Source organism: Nerophis lumbriciformis, linkage group LG31 (assembly GCF_033978685.3).
Source record: "Nerophis lumbriciformis linkage group LG31, RoL_Nlum_v2.1, whole genome shotgun sequence".
NCBI lineage: Eukaryota > Metazoa > Chordata > Actinopteri > Syngnathiformes > Syngnathidae > Nerophis > Nerophis lumbriciformis.
This window is the reverse complement of record NC_084578.2, coordinates 30,193,091-30,215,106: the sequence shown is the minus strand read 5'-3', so window position 1 is coordinate 30,215,106 and position 22,016 is coordinate 30,193,091. Positions and strand designations below refer to the sequence as shown.

The 22,016-nt window shown below is 40.2% G+C and overlaps 1 protein-coding gene across 7 annotated transcripts in view; it reads right to left on the bottom strand.

Annotated features, from left to right (window-relative positions):
- Positions 1 to 15,752, bottom strand: part of pknox1.1 (pbx/knotted 1 homeobox 1.1) — a 32,201-nt gene extending 16,449 nt beyond the window's left edge. Inside the window, exons 1-3 of one of the 7 annotated variants that reach the window (XM_061926264.2) lie at positions 15,598 to 15,752; positions 8,661 to 8,772; positions 1,299 to 1,429 (exon numbers count right to left, since the gene is read on the bottom strand). In XM_061926264.2, the coding sequence (XP_061782248.1) occupies positions 1,299 to 1,429; positions 8,661 to 8,711 (182 nt within the window). In that variant the 5' untranslated portion in view covers positions 8,712 to 8,772; positions 15,598 to 15,752. Of the gene's footprint in view, positions 1 to 1,298; positions 1,430 to 8,656; positions 11,671 to 14,941; positions 15,133 to 15,188; positions 15,366 to 15,448; positions 15,468 to 15,597 lie in introns of those variants that run through there. The other 6 variants (XM_061926258.2, XM_061926263.1, XM_061926262.2 and 3 more) reach the window with 6 other exon arrangements.
- Between the last annotated feature and the right edge of the window lie 6,264 nt (positions 15,753 to 22,016).

Genomic DNA, 22,016 nt, shown 5'->3' with positions numbered 1-22,016 from the left:
TAATGATGGGTATTGTCATCTTAAGGTGGTGACAAAGCTCTGTATTGCTATTTGAAACCCGCTGTCATAGAAGACTAACCAAGTTTGTTAGTAATCATTCAGCTGCCATTAACATGTCAGTTGTGTCTCTTGTTGATCCATAGAAAGTGTTGTGTATTGTGTATGTGTGTTATTCTTATCATATACCAACTGTTAAAGCGGAATGTACATCCTAGTTGTCTGTTTGTCATATTTGTATGTGTTAAAAAATGCCATGTAAAATCGCTAATGTTAATCAATTGCATGTCAATGGGATTTAAAATGTGAATTAGCATCAAGCTATCGCATATGTTTAAATGCAATTTGTCTAATGAATGTCACAGATAACCCCCAAAATACCACAATTTTAACATGTAACATGCCTTTCAAAAATAAAAACTAATTTTTAGATAAAATACAGTGCATCAGGACAGTATGCACAGTGCTTCAAGTTTTCCACATTTTGTTATGTTACAGCCTTATTCCAAAATGGAATACATTCATTTTATCCTCAAAACTCTACAGACAATACCCTGTAATGACAATGTGAAAAAGTAGTGCTACGTGCATACGAGCAGTGCTACGCTCCAATTGCTTCCCAAAGTTGACAACACACGCAGTCATGTTTTTGGATGATTCATTTATTCTATTCAATGAATTACTAAAAATTCACTTCTCGGCACTCCCTCACACTAAATTTCTTCGCTTCAGTGCTTGGGGGGGAAAAAAGTTTACGTTCTATAATTATGTCAATCTCCTAAGATTTCGAAGACTTCAGAGGTTCCTTATTGTCAATTCCCTCCATACATGCAAGTCATAAAGAAGAATTGAGACACCGTTTCTCTTTTGCCTGTACTCTGGAGCAAATTCACCGTGACATTCGCTACACCACTGTTTCCAATGAGCAGACACAGTCACATAAAAAGTCCAGCTTGAAAGCATTCATATATTATATATATAATATATTACATATATTATATTATTTATTATTATTATTGTCTATTGTGAGCGAACTGTGGTGCTGAATTTCCCCCGGGGATCAATAAAGTACTTTCTATTCTATGTGGACAAGAAACCTTTTGAATGCCAGTGTACAACATCATAAATACAAGTCACATGAAACTTCATTAACAACCTGAACTTAGAGTTATGGGTCATTTACAGAAAGGGGTAATCTTATACTGTAGAGAGCTTCTTGTTTGACAAGCTTAAGGCAATACATTTTTACATGGTCATTCAGTAACAAAACTACAAATAGGAATACAGAAAGTTCGTTTTACCGATATATGGAGGCTTTGTCCACATCCATGGGCGTCTGTGGCTCTGTGAGAGTCGGGCTGGGTGCCTCCGCTAACATCCCCTCAAACTTCTCCTCTGAATCACTCTCTACCTTTGCTACACTTTGCATCTGCTGAAAAATAGAAATGAAACAAGAAATTCAAAGCACGGCAAAAATAAAGCAATGGAGTGGCAAACACTGACAGAAGATGAGAAACTAAAAGCGGAGTTGGCTCATCATTAACACATCATGTGAAGGACAAGGGAAGCCAGAGGGCAACGCCACCAACAAACAGAGGCTTGCTTCAAGATGGAATTTCAAGATGACACAAACTGGCTACTACTACATAATAAATGTTTGAAAATAATCCTCACAAACTAAGGTAGTGTATAAAATACATGTGTACACATTAGAGATGCGCGGATAGGCAATTTATTTCATCCGCAACCGCGTCAGAAAGTCGTCAACCATCCGCCATCCACCCGATGTAACGTTTGATCAGAACTGCACCCGCCCGCCATCCGCCCGCACCCGCCCGAAGTTTTATTTACGGAGGCAATAATTGAGCATGGATTTCCAATCGCACTGGCTGATCACATGGGACAGTTAAATGTTTGTAATGCAACCTTTAAAAATCATTACGCGGTGATCGCGGTCCCAAAAATAAACTTTTCTTGCATGATAATGTCCAGAAAAATTCGCTTTATATTACTATAGAGTCCTTTTAACGAATGAGTTTGATGGTTTATCACAAACCTTAAATGAAAGAAGTCCTTTGTTCTCCTGCACCATGCATGCACTTTGGCCTTGCTTCGTGTTTGGTGCGCAATCCTGTCGGCTGTATTTCACAGCACGACATACTGTTAAAAGTGTTTATACTATTTATGCTTTCAAGTCCAAGTTGAAGAAATCTTGTTAAATGTTGACAGCATAACTACCAAAATACAGAAGTATGTCCTTAATATTTTTGCAGTGCTATTTCTGTTGAAAAGTTCAAATGATTACATTAGAGATGTGATGTGCCACTTTTCAAGTGTCTGATGGCTTAAATTAATTTTCATTAATTTTTCATATTTTGAATTCTTTTGAAAGGCTTACAAAAAAACTACATTTGAATTGTAATTCCATGCTATTGACAGGACTATTAATTTTAATGAAGTTAGCTTACCATGTTTACAGTATGATAATTGTGATAGAAATGTGAATTTTAGGCACAGAATATTTTTTACAATTGAACAAGGCAGTAGATTATACAAGCTTGGACAGAAAGTTAATAATGACACCAATTTTTTTTTTATGGAATTGTTTAGTACTGTTTTACCATTTGTTTAATGTAAAAAGTGTTTATACTGTTTATACTTTCAATTAACAAATTGAAGTCTTGTGAAAGGTTGACAGGATAACTTGCATTAACTGTCAAAATAATTAAAGTTAGCTTACAGAATAAACAGTGTTGGGACTAACGCGTTACAAAGTAACGCGTTACTGTAACGTCGTTAGTTTCGGCGGTAACTAGTAATCTAACGCGTTATTTTTTTTTATTCAGTAATTTAGTTACCGTTACTACATGATGCGTTACTGCGTTATTTTACGTTGCTTTTGATGTAGTATCGGCTAGAAACAGAAGCGCTGCGGTGCCGTTCTTCTGAATCTTCCTCTGTCACAAGCCGGAGAGAAGAAAGAAGGCGCGGTCTATGTGTGTGTGTGTGTGTGTGTGTGTGTGTGGGGGGGTGGGGGGGGGGGTTTGATCCGCGGTTTGATATATGAAACAAAAAAAAAAAGTTGTTGGCACGTTCAGTCCACACACAGCGTGGTCATGGCGAGCGCAATAACGGAGGAGCTTGAACGCCCAGCGCCATTGAATCGGTGTGTTTATAAGTGCAGACTCGGTTGTGCAAAACGAGGGTTTTAAACACATGCTGAACGTGCTTGAACCACGTTACGACAACGTCGCGCACCCACTTCAGCAATAAGATTGTGCCAGATCTTTATGAGCAGGAGAAGAAAAAAGTTGTGGATGAACTATCCCGAGCATCATCTGTTGCGCTCATGACAGACGGGTGGACGTCCAGCGGAACTATAAGCGCTCACTTCATCACAGCAGACTGGGAGATGAGAAGACACGCCCCCTCTACGAGAGTCACCTTGCGCAGGTACTGACACAAGCAGTGGAGGAATGGAAGATAAATATATCCCAGTCACACGTGATAATGCCAACAATCAAATAATTACAGAGAATGAGGCAGGACTGGGACCACAGATAGGTGCTTTGCACATGTAGTGAATTTGGCATCACAGAAGGGAATCTCAGTCAATAGGATGGAGCGCCTCTTTGGAGGATCAGGAAGGTTTCTTACTTCCACCCAAGCACAACAGCTGCTCATGTGCTTAAGACAAAGCAAGAAATGCTAAAGCTGCCTGCTCATACATGATGTCCCAACGAGGTGGAACTCCACTTATGATATGTTGGAGCAGCAGGCAGCTATATACTCTGCATTGACCCACAACACCCTGAAGACAAATGTCACCCTGTCTGATGATGATGTGAGAGTGGCAGATGAGGTCCTCTAGGTGCTTAAACCCCTCAAAAGTGTTACATCTCTACTGAGCACTGAAACTTCACCATCTGTGTCAATGATCCTGCCACTGAAAACAAGGATTCTACAATCCATGGCTCCGAGTGTGGAAGACAGCAGCATCACTCCAGATGTCAGGCTTTATTTCACTACCTATGTTTCAAGGAAGATGATGTTTCTTCTTATGTTGCACTTAAACTTGTTTTTTATTAATGGTCATTGGTCCAAGTTTAAAGAAAGGAGGAATGCCTTTTTATGTTGCACTGTTTTTCATTAATTATGTTAAAAGGACAATAAAAATGCATGTCAAGTTGATCAACAGATTGTATTATTCTCCAGTGCAATAACAGTACTGAAATGAAGGCAAAAAGGGCATTAATGGGAGCTTTAAAAAAAAAGAAGAAAAAAAGAAGTAACTAAATAGTTACTTTTCACAGTAACGCATTACTTTTTGGTGTAAGTAACTGAGTTAGTAACTGAGTTACTTTTGAAATAAAGTAACTAGTAACTGTAACTAGTTACTGGTTTTCAGTAACTAACCCAACACTGAGAATAAACATGCCAATCAACCCATATGATTTTTGCTGTAATATTTTTGTTTTGAAAAGTCACTGTGACTGATAGAAAAGTAATGGTTTTAGCAACATTTTAACCTGTCTGAATGCTAATAATCATTTTGCGTCGGGAGGCGAAGCCCTGAACCCTCCACCAGGACTTTGTCCTGGACCTACCGGGGCCTGCGGCCCTTGGACCCTGGCTACTAGGTTTTTCTGATTTCAAAAGTTGGCAGGTATGGTGAGGTTATAAAGCTTTTGCCTGTTAAAGAAAGGAGACTGATCCAATGCAGCACAGACTTTCGCGTGCCACGCTGTCACGACCCAGACGCACACCAGTGCGCAATCATATGGGAGCCGCGCTGAGCGCACCTCCAAGCGCGTCTCGCTGCCGGCGACGGCCAGGTATGGGCCCACGCTCCAGCACCATCCATTTTCAGGGCTAGTTGATTCGGCAGGTGGGTTGTTACACACTCCTTAGCGGGTTCCGACTTCCATGGCCACCGTCCTGCTCTCTATATAAACCAGGGTGAGCCCCACCCCTTTCGTGAGCGCACTGCGCGCGGAGTGACCCCTGTTACGCGCCCCCGGCAACAGGGGTGGCGGGCAGGTAAGCTGCGCGGGCGGTGCGCGCGGAGTGACCCATGTTACGAGCCCCCGGCCACGGGGGTGGCGGGCAGGTAAGCTGCTTACCTGCTGCGCGTGACGCCGGCCGCGGCAAAGGCGGACGAGGCGGGGTGTCGGTGCGGTGGGCGCGGTAGTGACCCTGGACGTGCGTCGGGCCCTTCTCGCGGATCGCCTCAGCTACGGCTCCCGGTGGGGCCCTCTCGGGGGAAGAGGCCTCGGTCCCGGACCCCGGCGAGGCGTCCCTTCTCCGCTCCGTAAAAGTGTCCATCTCTTTTCTTTTCTTTTTCTTCTGTTGTGGCATATGCAGCAGGTGCCTGCTCGTTTTTCGTATGTGGGTAACAACATTTAACTATGTATATATATTTCCGAATTGGTTTAACTGCCACCCGCAAAAAAAAAAAAAAAAAAATATCTAATTAATCCGCCCGACCCGACCTGCGCGCGGATAAAATCTTTTTTTTTTTTATTTCATCCGCCCGATTCGCGGATAATCCGCGGATAATCCGCGGACTCCGCGGTTGTGCCCGCAAACCGCGCATCTCTAGTACACATACACATTTGAAGTAGGCAGTACATACAGTCATTGTAGAAAATACGCCAGTTGACATGATGGTACTCAGTTTTTCTCAAATAAAGGGGTGGGGGTTGATGCCAGGGGGAGCACATGTGACACTGGGGAACATGCTTTATCAGTATCATGCAGAACCGTGCTTTAAACCCTGCTTCGAAAATCTGCACTACAAAACGTGCTCATTGCACCCATTAATGCTGACTTCCTCGCTTTAGCACGAATGGTTTTATTTATTTTTTGTTTTGTAGGTTTAAGTGTTTTATAAATGTGCTCCTGAGTTAATGTTGCTCATCAGTTTCAATTTATTGAATTCATTGTTGCATCCTTACAACACAATTGTTCACTACGATAAATCAAAACTAGCTTTCATTTAAACAAGAGTGGAACCTGCACAGTCACTCTCAGACCTGGAGGTCATGATTGACATCTGCAAATCAGGTCAGTGAGCACCTCTAAAACATATTATGCAATGTTTACGCACATTAAAACAATTACGCAACATGCTTTGGTTAAATTATCCCAGGAATCAGGAAGAGGTGCACACTCCCTGTCTTGTCTCATGCAAATAAACCACTGCTCAACACAGAACACAGTTGCTTGTAACGATGTTCACAATTCATCGGTTTGTGAGTGCACCTCGCGCGCCGTGACCATGAATGGGGGATATTTAGGAAGGGTGTGTTTGTGTGGAGCGTGATAGCAAAATGTCTGAGCAGTGTTGGACCTGAGGACTGCTGTAAGCATGTTTAGGTTGGCAATAAAGTTTGAAAAAGGGGCATCAGACTCTGTGTGAGCGCTAAAAACGAAATACATTGCTGACGGGTAGAAGACGCAGTCAAAGCGGAGACACGTAAATAAGACCGCCCACAAAATGGTGCATCCTGAAAAGACGAAGAGAAAGTGGACTGAAGATGGTCTGTAAAACATAATATATGCAAAACCACCATTACATGTTATGTAGACCACAAGTAAGTGTTTTAAATGTAGAAAGAAAAATGATATGACCACTTTAACGCAATTAATTATTGTGGCCACAAAAAAACAATTACCACTCCACTTCAACTTAAAGACAACATAAGTCTATTCCACAGTTACCAATAAATAAGGTAGTCTTTTTCATACCTACCATTGTTCTCTGAGTAATTACACTTGGTCAAACTTTTTATTGTGGTACCTCAGCCTACGAGCATATTGTGTTCCACGAACAAGCTTGTAACTCAGAGTACTTGTATTTTAAATCAGCCTGTCCATTCAAATGAATGGAAATCAATTTATTCCAGGTTTGGCACCTCCCAAAACAGCACAATGTTCAAATGTAGCATGCCTTTTAAAAAGAAAAACAAACTTGTATATAAAAAATATTGTTTTAAAAAACAATACAATAGTACGGTAATACAAACAACTACAGTACAGTAGCTGAGGTAGGTAGATAATACAAAATTCCCACGACCCCCTTCTAGAACACAATACCTGTATTTTGTAATACAGTAATAATTATAATAATTATATAAAGCATTTACTTCTTCCAGCAGACTGAAGAGGACTTTGAAATCCTTGTTAGATCCAACATGTTCAATAGAATGAGTAAAGTTACCGAAGAAGGAATGCTGGTCAATAAGGCTGAGGTGGCAGCGAGTTCTGGCATTGAAAAAGCGGATATTTCTAATTATGATATCTCCCGTAATCAATGTTATTGTAGAGAAGAGTTGACGCTTACGGGCCATGTTGTTTTAGAGTTACGAGCTGGCAGCAGAAGCAGCAACATCGCCAGTTTGTAGCCCTGCATAGCAAGAGACCCCCGAGACACAGAGCAGCTTCAGGAGACCAATTAAGTCAAGCCACAGGTGGAGGAGTAAGCCACAGCAGGGGGAGGATGTCGGTGGGGAGGTTGTGGAAACCGGATCGCTGCTAAAGGTTTGGTTTACAATGGTTGGAAAAACAAAGTTATTTCGATCTCCAGCTATAAGCTAATGCTAGCAAGTTAGATCGAATGTTTTGGGGCGGATCTTACAGAGTTCACTGTGGCATTAGCTACGCCATCGAATGGCTCAGAGGCTCATAACTTAAATTATACTCTGAATTTAAAGCAAAACAAAAAGCCAAGGGACACCACCTATCTCAAAATACTCGTAAGTTAAAAAGCATCACTGTATTAACATTACACACCACAAATTATTAAAACTATGAAGGATTCCTTCTGATATTGTATCCGACCAATATCGGTATCAACCAATACTCAAGGCTCCAATATTGGTATTGTATTGGAAGTGAAAAAGTTGCATCCCTATTTATGAGCACATAATAAGGTAAATAGTTTATACTTGTATAGCGCTTTCTACCTTCAAGGTACTCGGAGCGCTTTGACACATTCACCCATTCATACACACATTCACACATTGATGGCGGGAGCTGCCATGCAAGGCCCTAACCACGACCCATCAGGAGCAAGGGTGAAGTGTCTTGCTCAAGGACTATGATGGCGGAAGGCGGACTATGAGGGTCAATCAGTAGTCTGCAATTTTGTTGTTCTTAATGGGCAATGACGATAAAAAGCCTATTCCATTCTACTCTACTCTAAAAGCTTGACGGTTCGTAGGGCATTTAAGTATTTATTTCACACAATATAATAAAAAATAATTTATAACTTATTTTATGTTTTTTTCTTTTTCTTTTTTTAACATTCTGCTATAATTAACCTACCATGAAAATTCTGGACTTTTCAAAACCTCGTAAAGAGGTAAATATACCAAATCAACAGGGGATCTAATACTTATTCTTCCCACAGTTTAGGTACTGTACAGGCATATTTTTTGTATACAAATACATCTATGTACTCTCCAAATGTAAAATTGATTTTGTAGACCATTTATAGAAAAAAAGCAAATGTTAGCTAAACAGGTCTTTAGCTGTATCATATCAAAGCGTTTAGACATTGTTATGTTTAAAATCAATACCTTTATCTAAAGTTTATAGTGTCACACAATGCATACCTTATTACACGTAATCATCACATTTACTCTCATTTTCTTACCCACCTGCTGCTCCGCCTTGGAGTATTTGTCAATGGAAACCGAATGGGCTGCCATCACCTTACTGCAGATGCGGAAAACACTGAGGCATTATAGATTGTGCCGACAGGTGGGCAACCTAAACAAAACACACAACTTAAGTTGTATTTAACAGTATATGTCCACGATGATCATGTGGAAAAAAACATGCTTTGTCAGCTGTGTGGTTCATTTCTTTTCGACATGCTTTAACAAGTTAGAAGGAAGATCACATGGCTATATTTCACAGTTCAACATGTCCAAAAAAAGAGTAGGAAGAAGCACAGCTTATTAAATCTTACCCCTTTTCTATATCTATTACTGATAATGCATTTACACCTTATATTTTACATTTTGACACTTATATTTCTTTGGGTTACATGTTGTAATTTAATTTTTGTTCCCTTTCTGTGAAAAAAAAAAAAAGATCCACTCCTTTATAATCTGATTAGTCGCCTAATCGTTAAGATGGTCAGTGACTATTCGACTATCAAAATGGTTGTTGGTTGCAGCTAGGGTTTCGCAATATACACGATATAAATTATACCAATTGGGCCAACAATAGAGCTTTATTCTTATATCGTGACAATGCATGTTGATGATACGTTCTAGCTGTGTCCTGCAATTTTGACAGGGGCAAGCGAACAAACGCGTTCTCACCGCAATGCCGCGTCCTCGCTCGCGGCTAATGTCCCTCGACAGTGCAATGCTGCTTCTAAGTCAGTAATCCTCGCCTCCATGCCGGTAAATTAACGACATTTTTACAAGTATCATCCCAGAGGGAGGAAGAATAACTAAACACGCTACAGGAGGATAGGAGGGTAAGATAACTGCTAATCGCAAACTAGACCTCTTCAATGTAAACAAAGGTGGGCGGTTTGATACGAATATCGACAGTAACAATACCAAGTAGTATAGTACCAGGTCAATACCACAGATCAATATTTTTTTACTACAAAAAATACCTTGTAGTTTTTGTTATTCAGGAAATAAGTCCCTCGACACAGGAGGACTTTGGGGGAAAACCCCCAGAGCCAATAGTAGGACAGACAGAATGTTATTGATATTGTTACTGTGCAATCCTGTGTTTTTGTCTGCTTAAAATGTTGATCAAAAATGTAATGATTCAATGATCTTGAAAATGATCAATATCAGTATTTATATGACCAGTACTGGCCCTGTAATTTCTTGGTGTTGGATGAATACCCAAATTTGCAGGATCGCCCCCAAAACTAATGGTAAGCATCCAAACAACAGAAGATTATGTGCTTAATACATTTAACAAAGGTGTAGATATAACTACGTTACAACAGAAAGTAATCAGCTTTCAACAGTAGAATAATAATAGTTTTGAGAAAATATTACACACAAAAATTATGTTATATGTTACTGCGTATGTCAGCTGCTAAGTTAGGAGCCTTTGTAACTCATTTTGAAATGATTCTATTACCATTATATGTCAAAAATATACAGTATTGCGATATATATTCTTTAAGCAAGAGGCTGCAATACATATTGCGTTATAGACTTCAGGCCATATTGCCCATCCCTAGTTGCAGACCTATGCAACATGTTAAAATGGGGGTGTATTTCAATTTGATTTCAATTCACTTCAATGTTGAACATTGATTTTAGATAGTTATTTTCAGTCATGAGCTTAATCACAGAACAAATTCACCGCTGAATTTGCTAATCATATGCGAAAACCTCAATCCTGTTACTTTTAATTAGTCTTCTTGGCTTAGGAACATTGTCAAAATTTGAAACTAAGTTGTCTGAGATTAGCCAATAATAAATTAATATGTTTATTTAAAACAGAAGTGTCAAACTGAAGGCACGGGGGCCAAATCAGGCCCGCCAAATTATGTAATGTGCCCTGCCACATCATTTTATGTGGTTTGCCATACCATTTAATCATGGCCCGCCACTCCAATTTAAGTGGCCTGTCCCATAATTTTGAAGGGACACGCCACATAATTATAATGTATTGCTCAATGTTATTTTATGTGGTCCGGCCACCACATCATTTATGTAGCCTGCGAAAGACTGGACTTGGAAAAAAAAAAAACTTTCTATACTTATTTGTTCTTTTAATTTTGACAGAAAAATGTTGCACATTCATTGCATATGTTCTACACTTTAATATTATCTGATATTCCAAGCGTTTTGTTTGGTTATCAAAAATATGCACTGTCATCTTGTCTTATGATTTCAAAACAAGTTATTCATAAATCTGTAAAAAAAAACAAAAAAAAACAGTTGCCTTTGCAAATTACGATAAGGCTATAACAAATTTCTATTCATATTAGGACTGCACGATTAATTGACATTAAGTCGGCATCAAGATTTTAATTAGTGCGATTACATAAGCACAAGAGGCTGAAGTTTTGGTTTGGTTTTTTTCACCGCCGCCACCGCCATTTAAGTGACAGACATGTTTGCCAATCAAAATTGTTCAGCTTTGCGTTTGTTCGTCTCACTTCAGAGAGAAAGAAGTCTCACTCTTTGCATCGCTCTCACACCTGAGCAGTAGAATTAACTGAACGCATTGAGCCCTCTTTTGAGTCATTGACAATCTTTGGCTCGTCGCTGGGCGAAGAGCGGGGCGCCAGCTTTACACAAAGAGGATTCACGTACTGCGTACTCGATTCACGTAGCCTGCGTACTCCCCACAAAGTAACACAAATTAGGAGGGAAAAAATATGATTACAAAGCTAAATGTCCCGTTGTGGGAATAGTTCAGCTTCAAATCGGATGGGAAATATTAGCCCATCAACATGGACGAATGAGTAAGAATGCCCTGATGGCAATAAACAAAAAGACATCGTCCAACCCAACTGAAAAAATAATGCATTTTAAGATGTTAAATATTTATTTAACTAAAATGTTTTGCTTACAGAAATTAGTCCATTTTAATGTTTTATTTATTTATTTAAGATAACAACTTTGTTTACCTTCCAAAAACAGTACAATGTTTTTTTTTAAATCTACAGTTATGACAAATAAAAGTTTGTATACTCTGAAATGGTTACTTTTAATAATAATATATATAATGATTACATTACATTGTAAACATTGTAAAGTTTTAAACGATTATTTCTTCAGTTTAAGAGCATGATGTAGACAAAAGTTCCAAGTCTGTCTGATTAAAACCAACTTTTTTGAAAGTAAATTATTACATATTGTTCTTAAGTGTAGGACCTTAAAACAAGAATGTTGATTGACAGTCTAAATGTAACATGTCTTCCTTCGCTTGTCACACTTTTGCAGTTTTACGCATTCTTATATAATAAATATAAAAATCGCAAATCGAATCGCAATTTATTCCATCCATCCATCCATTTTCTACCGCTTGTCCCTTTTGGGGCCGCGGGGGGTGCTGGAGCCTATCTCAGCTGCATTCGGGCGGAAGGCGGGTATACCCTGGACAAGTCGCCAACTCATCGCAGGGCTCGCAATTTATTTAACAGTAGAATTAACTGAACGCATTGAGCCCTTTTTTGAGTCATTGACAATCTTTGGCTCAACGCTGGGTGCAGAGCGGAGCGCCAGCTTTACACAAAGAGGATTCACGTACAGACAGCCTGCGTACTCGCCACAAAGTAACACAAATTAGGAGGGAAAAAATTTGATTACAAAGCTAAATGTCCCGTTGTGGGAATAGTTCAGCTTCAAATCGGATGGGAAATATTAGCCCATCAACATGGACGAATGAGCAACAATGCCCTGATGGCAATAAACAAAAAGACATCGTCCAACCCAACTGAAAAAAGAATGCACTTTAAGAAGTTAGATATTTATTTTACTAAAATGTTTTTCTTACAGAAAATAGTCCATTTTAATGTTTTATTTATTTAAGATAACTTTGTTTACCTTCCAAAAACAGTACAATGATTTTTTTAAATCTACAGTAATGACAAATAAAAGTTTATATACTTTGAAATGGTTACTTTTAATATTATTTTATATAATGATTACATTACAATATAAAGTTTTAAACAATTATTTCTTCAGTTTAAGAGCATGATGTAGACAAAAGTTCAGAGTCTGTCTGATTAAAACCAACTTTTTTGAAAGTAAATTATTACATATTGTCCTTAAGTGTGGGACCTTAAAACAAGAATGTTAATTGACAGTCTAAATGTAACACGTCTTCCTTCGCTGGTCACACTTTTGCTGTTTTATGCATTCTTATGTAATAAATATAAAAATCGCGAATCGAATCGCAATTTATTTAACAGTAGAATTAACTGAACGCATTGAGCCCTCTTTTGAGTCATTGACAATCTTTGTCTCGTCGCTGGGTGCAGAGCACGGTGCCAGCTTTACACAAAGAGGATTCACGTACAGACAGCCTGCCTACTCGCCACAATGTAACACAAATTAGGAGGGAAAAAATATGATTACAAAGCCAAATGTCCCGTTGTGGGAATAGTTCAGCTTCAAATCGAATGGGAAATATTAGACCATCAACACGGACGAACGAGCGAGAATGCCGTGATGGCAATAAACAAAAAGACATCGTCCAACCCAACTGAAAAAAGAATGCACTTTAAGATGTTAAATATTTATTTAACTAAAATGTTTTGCTTACAGAAATTAGTCCATTTTAATGTTTTATTTATTTAAGATAACTTTATTTACCTTCCAAAAACAGTACAATGATTTTTAAAATCTACAGTAATGACAAATAAAAGTTTGTATACTTTGAAATGGTTACTTTTAATATTATTTTATATAATGATTACATTACATTATAAACATTGTAAAGTTTTAAACGATTATTTCTTCAGTTTAAGAGCATGATGTAGACAAAAGTTCTGAGTCTGTCTGATTAAAACCAACTTTTTGAAAGTAAATTATTACATATTGTTAAGTGTGGGACCTTAAAACAAGAATGTTGATTGACAGTCTAAATGTAACACGTCTTCCTTCGCTGGTCACACTTTTGCCGTTTTATGCATTCTTATGTAATAAATATAAAAATCGCGAATCGAATTGCAATTTATTTAACAGTAGAATTAACTGAACGCATTGAGCCCTCTTTTGAGTCATTGACAATCTTTGGCTCGTCGCTGGGCGGAGAGCGAGGCGCCAACTTTACTCAAAGAGGATTCACGTACAGACAGCCTGCCAACTCGCCACAATCCATCCATCCTTTTTTCTATCGCTTATTCCCTTCGGGGTCGCTGGAGCCTATCTCAGCTACAATCGGGCTACACCCTGGACAAGTCGCCACCTCATCGCAGGGCTACTCGCCACAATGTAACACAAATTAGGAGGGAAAAAATATGATTACAAAGCCAAATGTCCCGTTGTGGGAATAGTTCAGCTTCAAATCGAATGGGAAATATTAGCCCATCAACATGGACGACCCTGATGGCAATAAACAAAAAGACATCGTCCAACCCAACTTTAAAAAAAAAAGCACTTTAAGATGTTAAATATTTATTTAACTAAAATGTTTTGCTAGTCCATTTTAATGTTTTATTTATTTAAAGTAACAACGTTGTTTACCTTCCAAAAACAGTACAATGATTTTTAAAAATCTACAGTAATGACAAATAAAAGTTTGTATTGTAAAGTTTTTATCGATTATTTCTTCAGTTTAAGAGCATGATGTAGACAAAAGTTCTGAGTTCGGTCTGATTAAAGCCAACTTTTTTGAAAGTGAATTATTGCATATTGTTCGTAAGTGTGGGACCTTAAAACAAGAATGTTGATTGACAGTCTAAATCACGTCTTCTTTCGCCTGTCACACTTTTGCAGTTTTACACATTCTTATGTATAAAATATAAAAATCGCAATTTTGGAAAGAAATATCGTGCAGCCCTAATTCATATATTCACTGTTACATGTACTCCTCTGAGGTCAGCCATAATAGCGATGTGGGCCAAATTAAAATGAACTTAATACCCCTGAATTAGTGAGAGAAACAAGCAAATGGCACCCTGGTGGAATGGCCCATGAATCGATTTGCTTACTAATCAATACAAAAGGTGACAAATACGACCATGTTCTTTGGTTTAACTACATTTGCTAACGTGTTTCATAAAAGCTAAATAGTAATATCTTGATATGGTTTATTACAGCACCAAGGAGCTTACTACAGCGTTGCCCTGGTACTTCTTGCACCACACACCCACTAGGGTGTTAGCTTTAGCCGGGTACGAGCTACTGCTACACGGACGTCTTTTGTGGCGGCAAGCGGTGATTCCAAACGACGCTAGCCTGCCGAGTAAAAGGCATATTTGCTGTCATTTCCTCACCACAATCACATGAAATAGCCGTGAAGCAGCGTCACAAATGTTGCCTGTGAACATGTCACCCATTCGGCGACATTTACTTATTAAAAAAAAAAGCCGCCGAGTCGAAAGCTAACGTTAGCACGAGAGCTAAGTGTTATTTAGATGTGTGCTCGCGTGAAGCCCAGAGGCTAACCGCCATGTTTATCATGTAAAGAATCACAGCCTAAAAAAAGGGGGACAATAATGGGAGTCGGATATGGGCCGATACCAAATAGCTTCGTAGAGTCTCCATAGTCAATGTTCGGCATCCTTTTATTGATGTAATATGTACTCGTATAATAGCATAGCATGGTAGGGCTAATAAAAGGCGTTGAGTCAAGTCATTGATGAGAGGACAGCTGCACTCTTATTCCCTCCCCTCCACGCTACCAACACAGCTGTCGGGCCTCGTTTGTAGCATTAGCCTTGTGCTTTTCCACAAGCCTCATCTACCCCCTAACGGCGACATGTTCCCCCCCTTCTTCACACCACATATCTTCTTGCCGCTCGCCTCGCTTTATCAAACGTTCGCTGCCCCGGCGAGGTCCGCGTTTCTCGCCGCAGGCCATTTTAACGTGCGGCTCAGATTGTTTGATTGATAGGCACGGGAAAAAGAGGGCTTTTGAGTGACAGCTTACCTGAGTGCCAATCTTCGTCACACTGACAAGCGGCTGCAGCAATCGGGACCCGCAGTTGTCGCGATGCGTCATCGCGTATGGGCACGCAGGGACGTTTGGTGCATTAATATTCATAAGGTGGGCGGACAATGACGTCGCGCCGCACGCAACACTCCCCGACTCTGCACGCTGGTCCTTTTCGTACGGAAAATCATCAAATGACGGCAAAATGTTGCGTAGCTGTTGTCTTACCTTTACATTTTCACCTTGTTGTTATTCATTTCCGTCGACACTAAAGCACACATGAGGCTAACTGGTCGTGCCATCGACACAGTGCATGGAAACAGATTGGGACACAACAGCAATATGGTTATGATGTATGGTACAGTATTTTCATATAGCAATGTGATAGGTGTCAACATTTGAAAATAAGGGACGTTTTCCAGACCCTTAAGGCCGTGTTTTGCAACCACAGTAGTGTACCGTGAGATATTGTTTGGTGTGCCGTGGGAGATTATGTATCCATCCATCCATCCATTTTCTTCCGCCATACTTGCCAACCTTGAGACCTCCAAATTCGGGATATGGGGGGGGGCAGGGTTTGGTGGTAGCTGGGGTGTGTATTGTAGCGTCCCGGAAGAGTTAGTGCTGCAAGGGGTTCTGGGTATTTGTTCTGTTGTGTTTATGTTGTGTTACGGTGCGGATGTTCTCCCGAAATGCGTTTCTAATTCTTGTTTGGTGTGGGTTCACAGTGTGGCGCATATTTGTAACAGTGTTAAAGTTGTTTATACGGCCACCCTCAGTGTGACCTGTATGGCTGTTGACCAAATATGCGTGCATTCACTTAAGTGTGTGTAAAAGCTGCATATATTATGTGACTGTTTGTATGGAGGAAAAGTGTACGTGAAGACAGGTTGTAGAGGACGCTAAAGACAGTGCCTTTAAGGCACGCCCCCGATATTGTTGTCCGGGTGGAAATCGGGAGAATTGTTGCCCCGGGAGATTTTCGGGAGGGGCACTGAAATTCGTGAGTCTCCCAGGAAAATCGGGAGGGTTGGCAAGTATGTCTTCCGCTTATCCGAGGTCGGGTCGCAGGGGCAGCAGCCTAAGCAGGGAAGCCCAGACTTTCCTCTCCCCAGCCACTTCGTCCAGCTCTTCCCGAGGCGTTCCCAGGCCAGCCGGGAGACATAGTCTTCCCAACGTGTCCTGGGTCTTCCCTGTGGCCTCCTACCAGTCGGACGTGTCCTAAACACCTCCCCAGGGAGGCGTTCGGGTGGCATCCTGACCAGATGCCCGAACCACCTCATCTGGCTCCTCTCGATGTGGAGGAGCAGCGGCTTTACTTTGAGCTCCTCCCGGATGGCAGAGCTTCTCACCCAATCTCTAAGGGTGAGAAGCACCTTGTTCGACATGTCAACTTAATGTGTATTATATTTATCCATGAGAGCAATTTTGTTGTAAATTGTGAGGTGTGTCTGTTAAAATCAGGGTTGTTTATACAAATGATGACAGATGTGAACAAGAGCATGTATTGTCTTTGTGTGATGATGTAAATGAGGTGTGGTTGTATTGTATATTAAGTATGTGTCCATGAAAGGGCATTTTATGACTTTTTTCTAAATACTTATGTACGATTTTATTGTCATAATTTTATTGCATGATTTTTGTATCCCTTTAATTTAGGTAGCCAGGGACTGCAGACAGAAATTAGCTATTTAGCTATAATCTGGTACAGAACATCTGTCTTTGATCTTAATGTTTCTGTGCATTGTCCCTTCAAATAAAGACTAAACTAAACTAAGGGAGAGCCCCGCCACCCGGCGGAGGAAACTCATTGTACCCGTGATCTTGTCCTTTCGGTCATAACCCAAAGCTCATGACCATAGGTGAGGATGGGAACGTAGATTGACCGAATTGGGTTAAAAATAATTTTTGCAACCCAGTAATTGTAATCCGCAAATGTGCCGTTGTTGAGTGTCTGTGCTGTCTAGAGCTCGGCAGAGTAACCGTGTAATACTCTTCCATATCAGTAGGTGGCAGCAGGTAGCTAATTGCTTTGTAGACGTCGGGAACGACGACGTCGGTTTGCAGGTAAAAAGGTGTCTAACGCTTAAACCAAAAATAAACAAAAGGCGAGTGCCGCTAAAAAAAAGGTATTGAAGCTTAGGGATGGCAATGCAAAACGAAGCTAAAACTGAACTGGCTGCAAAGTAAACAAAAACAGAATGCTGGACGACAGCAAAGACTTACAGCGTGTGGAGCAGACGGCGTCTACAAAGTACATCCGTACATAACATGACAACACCAAAATAGGAGCGCAAGACAAGAACTAAAACACTACACACAGGAAAACACCAAAAAACTATGTCACGGCGTGATGTGACAGGTCGTTACAGTATACCTACTTTGAGACAAAAGCTATAGTGATGCATAGTTAGTTATGGTTTGAATTTATATCCAACATTTGCGAGAACAACTTTTTACTGTCAATATCGGCTGCTGAGTTTAATTTTTTTATGTTTTCTGCTGGTGGTGTGCCTTGGGATTTTTTCAATGAAAAAATGTGCCTTAGCTCAAAAAAGGTTGAAAAACACTAAGCCTTAAGGAACGGTATGGGGTGCACACACCGCCAATGTCCTCACAGATGCTTTAGATCAGAGCTCTTCAACTGGTGGCCCAAGGGCCAAATCCGGCCCGGTAATGAGACCGTGCTGGCCCCCGAGTTGAGTTCAAAACGTGGGAGACAAACATTTCCACAAATTCCTAAAAACACTTAAGTGCTCCTGTAGTACAGACGAACTTTGACCACTGAAAACACACTGGCAGATCATCATTGACATTTGAACCTTGCTATAGCAAACATAGTACACTGGGGGCCAAACTTGTAATTTACATAACCGAAGCATTCCTCAAAGAATCTCTTTTAGTCCTCTCCTTTTTGCCAGTTATAATGTGTTTCCGTAATGTGATTGATGTAACTAACGTGTTTCTGTAGCTTGTTTACTTCACATGCAGTCAGTAGTCATTTGTTCATCTCTTTTACTAGTGGTGTTCCTCAAGGTTCCATCTCAGGTTTTATCATTTGGGCTTTTCAACTGCTGGCCAGCGAGTTCAGGACAGAAAACTACGGTAGTAATTTTTGCAGAAGGTCCTTATTAACAGCAGAGCGCTCCTATAACTCTTTACAAAATAAATAGCCCAAAATCAAATCTCTACTGTATAGGACATTGGTTCTCCGGAATGTACAAAATAAGACAAATAGTGAAAGGAGAAGTCCGGCCCCCGGGTCCTTAGCTTTATGGAAATGTGGCCCCCAAAACTATTTGGTTATATACCCCTGTCACCATTGTTACATGTAAAACCAGAGAAGATATTGTTTGATGACAGTTGAAATATAGGAAAATTACACAAAACTATTAAACATCTCACTTTTCATATGGTTCGGTTTTGATGGTATACAGTCAAACACTTTAAACATAAATTAGCCAACCTTTATACCTTATGGGGGGCTGTTTGCAACCTTTTTTATTTTATGTCACGAAACCCCTAAGGGAAGTTAATGTTTATTTTTGTATTCTGTATGTGTGAACATAGTTATTTAGGAACACTAAAGATGCCCCCCAACCCTAGAGAAAGTTTATTTCTATCTGTATGTGTAGAGATATACGTTGTTGGCTCTCAAACCCCCATCCTCCCCAGGGGTGCCTGCCCCACTATTTAAGAAACACTGCATTAAACAGGCTGTTTGGAACTTGCTCACAATTAAATTTACTAGGGCACAGAATTTTTTTACGCCCTCCACTGAAGTGAATGTTTATTTATGTATTTGTAATTGTGTCAAGATATATGCTATTGCCTCTTGGCCGCCTGGGACACACCCACTATTTGAGAAGCTCTGCTTCACGAACATGCCTAGATATGACTTTCTAATGCAGTGGTTCTTAACCTTGTTGGAGGTACCGAACCCCACCAGTTTCATATGCGCATTCACCAAACCCTTCTTTAGTGAAAAATAAAATGTTTTTTTTCAAATTCAAGACAAAGTTATATGTTTTTGGTAACACTTTAGTATGGGGAACATATTCTAAGTAGTATGGACGGCGTGGCGAAGTTGGTAGAGTGGCCGTGCCAGCAATCGGAGGGTTGCTGGTTACTGGGGTTCAATCCCCACCTTCTACCATCCTAGTCACGTCCCTTGTGTCCTTGGGCAAGACACTTCACCCCTTGTTCCTGATGGCTGCTGGTTAGCGCCTTGCATGGCAGCTCCCGCCATCAGTGTGTGAATGGGTGAATGTGGAAATACTGTCAAAGCGCTTTGAGTACCTTGAAGGTAGAAAAGCGCTATACAAGTATAACACATTTATCATTTATCTATAAGTAACAAAGACTTAATTTAGAGTTTTTTGGACACTAGGGGAACATATTCTAAGTAACAAAGACTTAATTTAGAGTTATTTGGTTAGGGTTAGGGCCATTGTTAGGGTTATAATAAGGCCATGCCGAATAAGGCATTAAAAAGTACTTAGTAATGACTAGTTAAGAGCTAATATGTTACTAATTTGCATGTTAATAAGCAACTAATTAATGGTGAATATGTTCCCCATACTAAAGTGTTACCATGTTTTATTACTGGTGCACAAAACGAACCGTGCATGAACATCACCTTGTTCAAAGAACAAAACCAACACAGTGCATAAACTCCCAACAAATTACACACCTGCAAATCAGTCGGACTTCTGCTGTTGCTGTATCCGTAATACGCCGATAGGGAGAAGTTTTTATTTACACGATGAGTCGGGTGTGTCTTGACCTCTGCCGAACCCGAGCCCGACTCACCGAACCCCTAGGGTTTGATCGAACCCAGGTTAAGAACCACTGTTCTAATGTGGTGTTTAGTAGGACCGTCAAAGTTAACGTGATAAAGTTAACGACTTTAACAACACCATTTTTTATCACGCGATTAACGTGTGTCCTGCGCGACCCTTTGTTCATACCATAGCAGTGGTAGAGCAGCAAGGTTCCGGCTGATGTTGAGTCAAATATAGAGCATAAATGAACAAAGAAAATTGTATATTAATGGCAAGTTGAGCTTCAAAGCCCTGGCAGGTTGCTCTCTCAACAAGACCAAAGTTATTTCCATTCAAATGGCTCTGATTTATCACTGGAGTTCCAAGCTGCTAGCAGCGTTGCCAAGTCTGTGTATTACAATTTTTTGTCTAAAGCCGTGTGCAAATTTTGGGAGTTGCAGGTTATCTTTTTTTTGGCTTGTTTCTGAACGGGTGGTTGCTTGTTTGGGCTTGCTGTTTTGTTCCCACAATAACGCAAAACACGACTCCGCCGGTATCTACTTTTTCCTTTTCTAGACAGTTCGTCTCATTCTATAAAATATAATAAAAAACATCGACATTTAAAAAAATATATGTTCTGTTAAACCACTATCGGTAACGTAAGATACGGTGGGGTTGTTGTTGTATTTCACTGTTTCAAAAGTGCAACCGTGAGCAAAATGTAAACAGCCCCTTTAGCTCCCATCAGGGATCAACCACAGTACAACTAGCTTGTGCCACCGGTGACAGTGACCATGTCAAGGGAAATTTGCTATATTATATTCTTAACAATGGCGGAGCAGGAAGGGGCTAATAGTTATATAAAGAATTCCCCACATTGGTGACTCAATCTCTAACTCTTTTAAATTATCGAGTATAACTGCAAAATAATCCCCCATAGACCAAAGAAAGTTTGTAAGTGCCAGCACGTTGATAAAGATGACAAACATTATTGAATTCAATAAAGAACTCTTAGCAAAATACGATCAGGTGACGTCCGTGGGGCTCTCCTATCCCATCTTTATGGCCATCACCGTTTCCAATAAAGAGACGTAATATTAAATGTTCATTCATCCATTTAATTTACCATTTATAAGTAGTCTGCATTGTTTTCTTTGTGTAAATATAAGGTTTTTGTGGGGTTACTAAACGATTACCAAGTTATACCTGTACATCTCCCAATTTCAGTTGTCTGATACTATGATGGTATACCATCACACACCTTACCACATCTGAAATTAGTATACCGGTACATGCTGGGTAAATTAGCTATCGCACACAGTATTCACAAAAAGTTAGGGATATTCAACTTGCAGGTGAAATTTTAGGATGATACTAAAATGTATAATAACTTTGATAGGTTGTTTGAACTCCTCTCTGAGCTGCCACCTTACCGTGGTAGAGGAGTTTGCGTGTCCCAATGATCCTAGGAGCTATGTTGTCCGGGGGTTTCTATGCCCCCTGGTAGGGTCTCCCAAGGCAAACTGGTCCTAGGTGAGGGATCAGACAAAGAGCAGCTCGAAGACCTCGATGAAGAACAAACACAAAGGACCCAGATTTCCCTCGCCCGGACGCGGGTCACCGGGGCCCCCCTCTGGAGCCAGGCCCGGAGGT